General features: G+C 43.0%; 1 protein-coding gene across 1 annotated transcript in view; it reads right to left on the minus strand.

Annotated features, from left to right (window-relative positions):
- Nucleotides 1–6,612: 6,612 nt before the first annotated feature.
- dap (death-associated protein) overlaps nt 6,613–9,729 on the minus strand; it is a 23,063-nt gene continuing 19,946 nt past the window's right edge. Inside the window, exon 4 of the mRNA XM_054751089.2 lies at nt 6,613–8,021. Coding sequence (XP_054607064.1) covers nt 7,902–8,021 — 120 coding nt within the window. The 3' untranslated portion in view covers nt 6,613–7,901. The remainder of the gene's footprint in view (nt 8,022–9,729) is intronic.

Raw genomic sequence — 9,729 nt, forward strand, 5'->3', positions numbered from 1 at the left:
TTTGACGGGAAATGTGGGCGAAAAAAACACATTTTGCTGACGATGATTGAGCCTTAGTCATGCTTTTGCTAGAACATTTTCTTTCTGATTTTACTTTTTATTACACCTAAATGCAAACAAATTTCCAATTTCTGACAACAGATCATAACGTCTTAGGTGGCAACAACCACTCACTGATCTTCAGCTCTGACCTTAGAGGTGTGGAACGCTCGTTGAATCAATACATTTGCAGTGGTCTGATAACAGCAACTCTAACACTGACATGCAACGCGGATGCTTTATCTCCACAAACGCCACAAGTCTGGAGGAGCTTCTGCTGTGTGGTGGAGCTGCTAATGCTAACAGCTAGCTTTTACTAGCCGAGACGTTCTCTGCGGTTTCCTGGACGCTAAAACAACAACAGCCTTCCCGTCGTGAGTCAAGATGGGTGAGTCCATGAATGTTAAGTGACAGTGTGACATAGATCTGTCAGGGTTCTCAAATCCTAAAGTTCACCGTCTGTTTCATATCAGATGAAGGAGGTAGGTGTAGGAGACTATTTTCATGTGACTAATTATTATCAGAACTAAAATAAAAAAAAAGGGTTTTCAATCTTTTGTAAATTCATTTTGTGTTTTTCTTCTAAACTTTAAAGTTCTGTTTTTAAACACAGGAGAGTTTTTTTTAACCTTGCTACAAAGATCGCTTCTGCGATCTTCAGAGCAAGCCGCTAATGACGGCGTGACTTCCTTCTCCGTTTATCCACGGACAGCAGAGGGCGACCTCGTCTTCTCCTCACCGATGACACAGTTCCATGCATGATCTAACGTGTAGACCCCCACACACACGAGCAGCAAGACATGAAGCAGAAAGCTCAAAGAAATCAGCCGTAACAGACAAGGGAAAACCGTATGATGGACTGAGGCAACACAAGGGTCAAAACCACCGAACAACAGAAATATAAAAGATGGACTAAGGAGGCCATAGAAATACAGAGACGTGGGAGCAGAACCATGAACAGAGACTAGGGGGTCCACACATTAGATCATACATGGAGGTGTGTCAGCGGTGAGGAGAACGCGGGCCGTGGATAAACAGAGAAGGAGGTGAAGCCGTCATTAGCGGCTAGCTCTGAAGAAGATCGCAGGAGTGATTGAAACTGTTATCAAAGTAAAAAAAAACTTTCCTGTGTTTAACAAAGAACAAAAAAGTGGGTTTTCGGTGTTTTACACCTTTAACACAATGAGGCCTGCAGGGTTCTCTGTTCCTACTGTCAAAACACCCGAGGCATTTTACCGGACCTTTACATGTGTCCATTTTCCTGGGCCGGCCTGAAGGGACCTTTTTCCAGACCGTTTCAGGACCCAACAAAGCACCTGAACTCGTGAAGGTGCTCAGAACAGACTTGTGGTTAATTCACGCTGATTGGCTTCATCGGCCAAAGTTACAACCAAACAACTGGCATTTGTGACCCGAGCCAGAAATCCTCCCACAATGCTGCATTTTCTGACAGAATTACTGTTATTAAATTACAACGAATGCCGTTTGGTCACTCACTCCCAAAAAAGTGGCAATGTGTCGAAGTCGAAGCGCCTTGGGCTTACCGACAGGGTTGCGGAAGGCACTTTATAATTAAAGCTTTGACTGATTGATTGATTGATTGAAGTCTTAGCAAGTCCTGAAAGGATCAATATGGAAACACAACGGCTGAGAAGACTGACCATCTTATCTCCCGGCCACTTTTCCCCTCCCAGGAATTTCCCGGAACTCCCATAGTGCTTATTTCATTAGAACGTGGCGCGATTTATTGCCTTTTGAGATCTTTTAGCCTACCACTTGTTCTCATACAGGTTCTATTGAAGTAATAGTAATAGTAATCAGGACTGGGCGTGGCTGGTGGACCAGATCTCCGGTTGGTTTGGATGACGTTTTCCTTCATAAATGAAATAATTTGTAAATTGTAGTTTTGTAGCAGTTTAATTTCTCATCCAGTAAAAAAAAAAAAAAAAGGAGACCCAATCTAATAACTTAAGTGATGGAGTTGAGCCTTCCGGAGTGCGACGCTACAGCTAATCCTGCAGGAACTTCTAACATATGGAGCCTCTCTTGATTAAAAACAGCCAACTCATTACAGAGCAAGGGGTCTCTTTCCTGTTCAAACACTGACACAGTGAACATAATGGAGCGAAAAATAAGCATGATTTAAACACACAGTGGCATGAGCAGGGCGGCCGTGTGGAATAACCGAGAGCGCAATTTCACAGTCCTTATTTCTCGTGGTGATTGTGGCTCAAAGTGCTCCCCGAAAGGCAGCGTGTGTCTACTATACATGGCGATGAGTTGCTGAGGGGTTACGAGGGCTCCGAGCAGCCAAACGGGTTCTTCAAATAAACTTCACTGGCTTCGGAGTGACGGCGTGCTTAGCCAGTGCCTGAAGGAAATCATCTGAGCGACACAAAAGAGGAGCAGACGGCACATTTACTGAACTCCGGGCTCAAAAAGCATGCAGAATAACATAGTTCACAGTTGTTTAGAACAGAAAAATAGGCTTTTCTCTGTCAAAGCAACTGAAATGTTCCCATACGGAGCAGCTTTCCGAGTCGTCACAAATTAATAGGCCATGATGAAAAATGATTAATTCCTCAGAGGATGTTTGAGATTGTTCTCACACATAACGTAGAGGAATAAACCTAAGTGTGTGTGTGTGTGTGAGAGAGAGAGACAAACCCTATTAGTCCTTGAATGCATTAGATTATATTTAGGTCATCGTGGCTCAAACATCTGCTGGCTTGGATAGCAGGCTGGGATTACGAGGCAGCACGGGCTTGGTCAGCGTTTCATCTTCAGCCCTCCTCCTCCACATCTTAACCCAGATCTCTCGCATAAACAGGAAGCGTGACAACTATTATGTCATAGATTCATGTTTCAGGTGGGGATTTACACGCAGCGGCCTCATTCCACCGAGGGTTGACTTGTTTAGTCAAATCTGAGTTTGGGAGGGGAAATCCTGATACGTCGCCCTCTGCTGGTTTCTTTAAGTATAATGTTCAATGTAAATTATCCTTCTGAGCAGGATTTAGAGTTAATGTACACATAAACACATTTATTTCTAATTTATCAGATGGGTAAAATAAATAAATAAATAATTTATTAGATCAGAGAGCAGTATGCATATAGTTAAAATTGTTTTACCTTTTTTATAAGGGCAAAGTAAAATGTTCTGTTTTCTTCACTTTTAGCATTTGTAGGTAAATATAAAAAACCCTCTTATTTTTTAAACTCAAAAGCCTGCGATGTTGCTTTTTTTTCTTGATTTAAAAGTAAAACATTTAAATAAAATGTTTTTGGATGAACATTAAACGCTGGATCATAACAGGTTATGAAAAGCCGTTCATATAAATGGCAAATAGCTACAATAAACATGTATATTTATATCAGTTTGGCATATTTTAATGTGGAGAATCAAATTTAATAATTTAATTTTAGCTTTTTCATGAATGTATTCTAATCTGATCAAAGTGGTGCCCCTAGAAATTTGTCATAGGGGGGCCAGAGGAAGTATTGGGGTGGCACACCAAATCGGTCCTCAGGGTAACTCTCGGAGAGCTGAACCTGTGGCTGTAGACTGCATTATCATTCATTTTCTTTAAAAAACAATAAGCATCAGTACGTTTACCTCTAATTTGAGAAACAAACATTTCAGAAAGAAATCATTTGAATTATTATTAAAACTATTTTTTAGAATTTCAGAAGAGTTCAGCCAGGGCTGCCAACTCTCACACATTCAGCGTGAGACGCACCGATCCTCTTCACGTGTTCTCATGCCACACCACCAATATCTCACGGACGTAGGCATAGCGGTCCGCATGCAACAACCCCTCCCCGAGCTCACGGACGGAGGCGAAAGCACCAACCCCCTCCATCTCACGCATGGAACAGTTAAAAAGTTGTTAGCCCTGGATGTTAAAGGTCGCTGCCACTCGTATTTTTCATAAAAGTGTGAAAACGACGAGTGGCAGCGACCTGTGCACTAAAGCTTAAGCAACCAAATCAGCGCTTTGGTCGATGCAAATTGTTTAAATGCGCTATATAAATAAAGTTGAGTTAAATGTTTGAATTACGGTTTGTGCAAAAACTAATGAGTTATTCAACAGCAAGTTCACAGAGAAAGTTTTTTACCAGTTGTTTTTGAAATATGGTCGTCACTCAGAGTTTAACATGCAGGCTGAACATGAAACTAGTCTTCTACCCCCATTTCCTGCATTGGCTGCTGATCAGAAATAGACGGGTAAACAGCCAGATCAGAAAAAGCAAGTCAGATCTGTGTCACACTGAAAATGAGCATTCAGCATCGGCATTGAGGGATTCGTCCATCTTGGCTCGTGATGGGGAAGGCTTCACTTCCAACTAACATCAGAGCACATCACAGCTAGTAGAAGCTAACTGTTAGCATTAGCAACTCCGCAACAGGTTAGTTGTGGAGATAAAACATCAACGTTGCAGAACAAATAGTCAGTGGTAGTCGTTACTGTTAGCCAGTCAGAGGTGAGATGTCAGAATACCCTGCTCCCCACTCCTCCAGCTAACTTCTACTTCCTGAAACAAGAGCGCCAGAGCTTTTCTTTGATGGAAAATTACTAATGGGGGCAGCAATTTTTAAGGGATGGCCATGCCCCCCTGATTCTATCCTCTAGGGGCACCACTGTCTGATTACACTGCTGGAATTAAAACTATATGATTACATTTCCAGCATCACAATCAAAGATAAAGTCTTTCTAATAAACTCCATGAATAAAAGGCTGTCGCCTACAAATCTAATCTAGTGGAACTGAACATCCAAGGTGGCCTCACTGATAAAAAGGAAAGAAAACTTGGCAGAGATCCGCTCTCCTACACAAAAGCACATCTTCTCCCTGGAGTTTCAGATAACGGACTTTATTTTTAAAGGCTCTGCTGAGTACTTTCTGTTGGGTGTTGTGTTTGTGGTGCGAGCTTCAGAGAAGGGAGGAGGTTTTTGGTCAAACTGGAGTCCAAATGTCAGCATAACTTTTGACATTTTAGCCTTATCAGAAAAACGCCCTCTAAATCCGCCCGACCTGACTGAGTAAACTAAAGGTTTCAACGAGACAAAACCGGTCTGAGTGTACCAGAGAACAGCTGGTGGTGTAGACACAGCTCTCATGTCTCTAAATGAAAATGACTTGAAGCTGACGCCAAATTTGATTTAGTGGCTTTTTTGTGGTGTTCATCAGTTTGGGAAAAGAGGGGAAAGCATGACAGACACCAGGGAGAATATCTTTGTAACTGCTGACACTTTGGATATTTAGCTTAAATTAGCTACAAACAAAAAAAAAAACATCACTGTTAGTCAGCAGTTATTATAGAGTGTTATAGCTGCAGTTTCTTTTTTGCTTTTCAAAATAAATGCTAAAATGTTTATCTGCAGTATTACTATGCTAACAGTTACAGAGTCCTGTGAAATCTGTCTACTTTTTAAACATTTATTTCAGAAAATGGAAATGTTCTATTTTTGTTTACTTATCTTTTAAATAAGATCGGTCACTCTGATGCACGCTGAACGAGAAAATTGTCTTTACTCGTATTTCCAACATTAGCCTCTGATACAACGTAGGTGTGGAAACACGTGGCTCGAGTCAGAAAAAGCCACTCAGACCTACGTCACAGTCTAAATGGACTCACACATCGGGGATGGATTTAACATTCAAGAAACAGCAGAGCTAACTGTTAGCATTAGCAACTCTACAACATGGCAGACCTCCTTCAAGCTTGCGTTATTTGTGGAGATGAAACAAATGTTGCAAACGGAGGCAGTGGAGGCGTCAAGTTGCCATCAGCCAATCAAAGGAGAGATGTCAGAAAATAATGAGTAAAACTCCAAATACTATTTTAAGCCAGAAGCCCATGAAACAGGAGCGCCAGAGCTCTTTTTCCCCAACATAAAACGACGTGCAAGGCGTTTGTTTATACTAGAGACCGTTTCAGATTTAATGAAAAAACAGGCAAATGAGCCTTAAGATCCAAATACTGTGATATAATTTATACTATTATGGCTAGCCGTATAACCCAAATCCATATATGGGAATTAATGCCCAAATGGAATTAGCTGCTTCCTTTCTTACAGCAGGAGGTTCCGGATGTTCGGTTATAGAAAACTTGCCTCTTGTTTACTTCCTCCTCGCTGTAATAAGGCACGGCAGAAAACGAGACAGTGCAGGAGATTGTTCCTGCTTTAACGGGGAGTTTCAGCCTGCTGGCCGAGGTTCCTGCAGACCCAGCCTGCACCGGCTGCTTTATCGGGCTAACGTAAGCTGACAGAACACCTGGTTGCAGATGCTTGTGTAAAGATGGATTACACGCACCAACACCTGGTCTACGCTGTGTGTGTGTTGCAGGGGAAAAAACAGCCCTAGGTGAGATGACTCTTTCATTTTAGAGCACCACCTGAGCCCTAATCCCCTGGTGCATGCCACTAATTCACCATGGGATGCTCAGATGCTCTGGGTGTGAAAGCTGAGACGACCAGAGTGCAAAACACAAAATGTTACAAGCTGATCATACATCTTGCTACATTTTAAGTAACACCACTGATTGATTGCAATAAAAACCAAGATGTTTATTTTTTAGATCATCTCCATCTTTATTTACTAGGACAACCACACCTAAAACCCAAGCCCACTTTATGACTAAAGATTTGAACAATTGCATTGATTCACTTAAAGAAAAAGAACAGCAGAACGTAAAAAGCATCCTTTATAACTTAATTACATCACCAGAGAAAATGATTCCTTCTTGGTAAAATACATTTCTTTCCTTCTCTCCTGGAAACCTGAACGTTAGTGTTGCAACAGCTGACGAGTCAGTGTAAGGGGATGGGTGATTAAGGAAAACGGTGTGTGTGAAATAATCTGGATTCTGCAGATTTCTGATACGTGATGATTAGCATCTGCCAGCACAGATAAAGCTTTTTCTTTGCATGCTGATAATCTTTGTTCTAACACTTTCACGTGGAATGTGGTGCACTTCTCTTAACGTGTTTACCTTCATTTGACAGCTAATCCCAGCTCGCTTTCATGAGTGGCTCCTTTGATGTTCAGGCTAATGTTGATGCAAACACAAAAATCAGTCAGCTGACTCCTGGAAGTGTTTTTATAGACTTTTTCTTCAGGTTTCGTCACATTTTTGGCATCGTTTTTACCTTTTAGCAGATGAAAGGCAAATTCACACAAATCTCAGCATTAAAGCATTGAGACGCAGCTGGTGGACTGAACTGTGAAAGATTTGAGTTTGCATAAAAATTAGCTCACACTGCCAAGAATAGGTGCCATCACAGGCAAAGCTGCTTTTAAATGGTCTGATTCCTCTTTTTTTCTGCATATATTTGTAATAAAAAGTCTCTTTTTGAAGTTTTTCATGTTAAAATGAACTATTTAATAAAAATGGAATGCCGCTGTAATCTACATGCTCTGATTGGTTAATACTGGTAATTGGTTTCTGCTCTTGAAATCTGGAGATATTCGGAGCTGAATCTCATCACTGAGGTTTTGATGGCGAGTAAAAATGGCTGCTGTGATTGGATGGCTGAGGTAATAGCTCCCCTAAAAGTCTGAAACGTTTCTCTGCTGATGGAAGGCTTTGTTTACATCAACGCACGACTAACAGAATACCAAACAGTCTCTGGAAAAGTCCAGAGCCAGTAGTGCAGCACCGGCGCAGCAGGGGGGCAGCAGGGGGACTTCTACTACGACACTTATTTCCAACATATAAAGCAGGAAGCAAACAAAATAAAAATTACTGAGATTATTTAAGAGGTCTGTGCCTGGTTGGAAAGCATCTTCATTGTTTTCGTGTTCCATTGGGAAGGCTGGCTGTTGGAGTACGCAGAGCCGAGGCAGCCTACTGGCTCACTTCCGGGGCTGGTGGATGTGCTGGTTGAAGTGCTGGGCGGGGGGCAGCTTCGGGACACCAGGCTGAGGCTTCTGGTGAGCCACCTGAGCAGCTGCAGGCGTAAAGTCCTTATCGCCCTGAACAGAGCACAGTCATGGTCAATCATTCACTCGAGCAAGCAGAAATCAGTCTTCACGCACGAGCAAAATCTGCAAAAACGTGCTTTATGAAGCAGAGAAAAGTAGATCTGATGAGGTTTTATTTCTCTAATTACCACCAGGAAAGGATGGAATGCTCTTAATTACAAAGAACATGAAAAACACCAATTTAATGGTGCATAAAAGCCTTAAGAGCCAACGCTTCACCACCAATTACCCAACACGTTAAACTTTAACACAAGACTAGATGAAGAAACACATTTATTACAGAAAATAGGAAGACGGAGACTCTGAAAGGCACATAAAACCATCACAGACCTGCATGAAAACTGAGGATATTAGCGTCTGATCATAGGTTTAAGTAGCCTAGTGAACTAGACCAAATTCTGGCTTTGCAAAGAATGGTCTAGGCATGCTCCATTGGAACCTCTGCAGCTCCTACCAGGACTCTGGCTAGCCAATCACAACTCTCTAGAGGGGTTTCAAACACATAAAGAGCTGTGATTGGTCCATAATGGTGGGCCAATCATAGTGCTCTATCTGCTTAGTGAACAAATCACAGAGCTTTATCCGCTTTGTGGGCCAATCAGGGCACTCTATATGCCTGGTGGGTGGGATGATGCAACAGAGTGAAACAAGAGTATGTCACATTCATTCTCCAGTGGAATGTGGAGATCATTTGAAAGACAACGGTAGAACCCGCCCCACAACCGAGAGCCGTCAATGGAGCATGGCCAGACTAAATAATACATTTATTTAGTCTGGCTTGCCAGGCTAAGGTTTAAGTGTATATTCATGTGCGTTCCTAGCCTAGTGAACTAGACAAAATTCTTGCTTTACAAAGTTTGATCTAGGAACGCTCCACTGGAACCTCTGCAGCCCCTAACAGCATTCTGGCTGACCAATCACAGCTCTCTAGAACCCTTTTCAGATTGACATTCTGGAATATGTGTGGACAATTCAGTCCGGTTTTTAACCAGAACTGTGCTTTCAGACACACCACTTCTGTACCGGAACTTGTCCTTTCGGCTGCCTTCACACAGCAGGGAGAAGTTCCAGATGTCTGAGGGGGAGGGGGTGGGAAGGCTGTACCCAGATATTGCGTAAACATGGTGCGGCGGGCGTACATGCGTCATTTACCCAAACAAAGCCATTCAGTCAAACAGGGCAGACGAAGAGGTAGGATTCTTCTCACTGATCGGACTTATGTTAAGCATAATTCTGCGCACACGAAGCCGCATAAGAGACCTGGATGATGAAGCTCAATGGTTAAAGGAATCACGGAAGCGGTGTGAAGCGGTGTAAAGCGCTCCGTCGCGCGTCTAGACGGTACCGTAGGAGGCGAGCTGCCATGGTTCGCCGCATGCTACCGGAGCGAGCTATCTAAGTGCGCACAGCGTCCCCCGGTCCCCTCCTCCTCCCCCTCCTCCCTGTCCGGAACTCGACCTCACCAGTCTGAAGCAGCCACCCTGTCCGTGACAAGTCCGGACCTGTTACTAGGGGTGACAGATCATTTGCTGCTGTGTCCCCCAGACTCTGGAATTCTCTCCCCCTGAGCCTGAGATCAGTGGACTCAGTGGTCTCCTTTAAAAAGCAGCTGAAGACTCACTTGTTCAAGCTGGCATTGGTATGACCTTCTTCACCCCTCTCTCTTTATTCTGCTCTCCCCACCTATTCCACCTTCCTC

This window comes from Nothobranchius furzeri, chromosome 7 (genome assembly GCF_043380555.1).
Source record: "Nothobranchius furzeri strain GRZ-AD chromosome 7, NfurGRZ-RIMD1, whole genome shotgun sequence".
In the NCBI taxonomy this organism is placed as follows: Eukaryota; Metazoa; Chordata; class Actinopteri; order Cyprinodontiformes; family Nothobranchiidae; genus Nothobranchius; species Nothobranchius furzeri.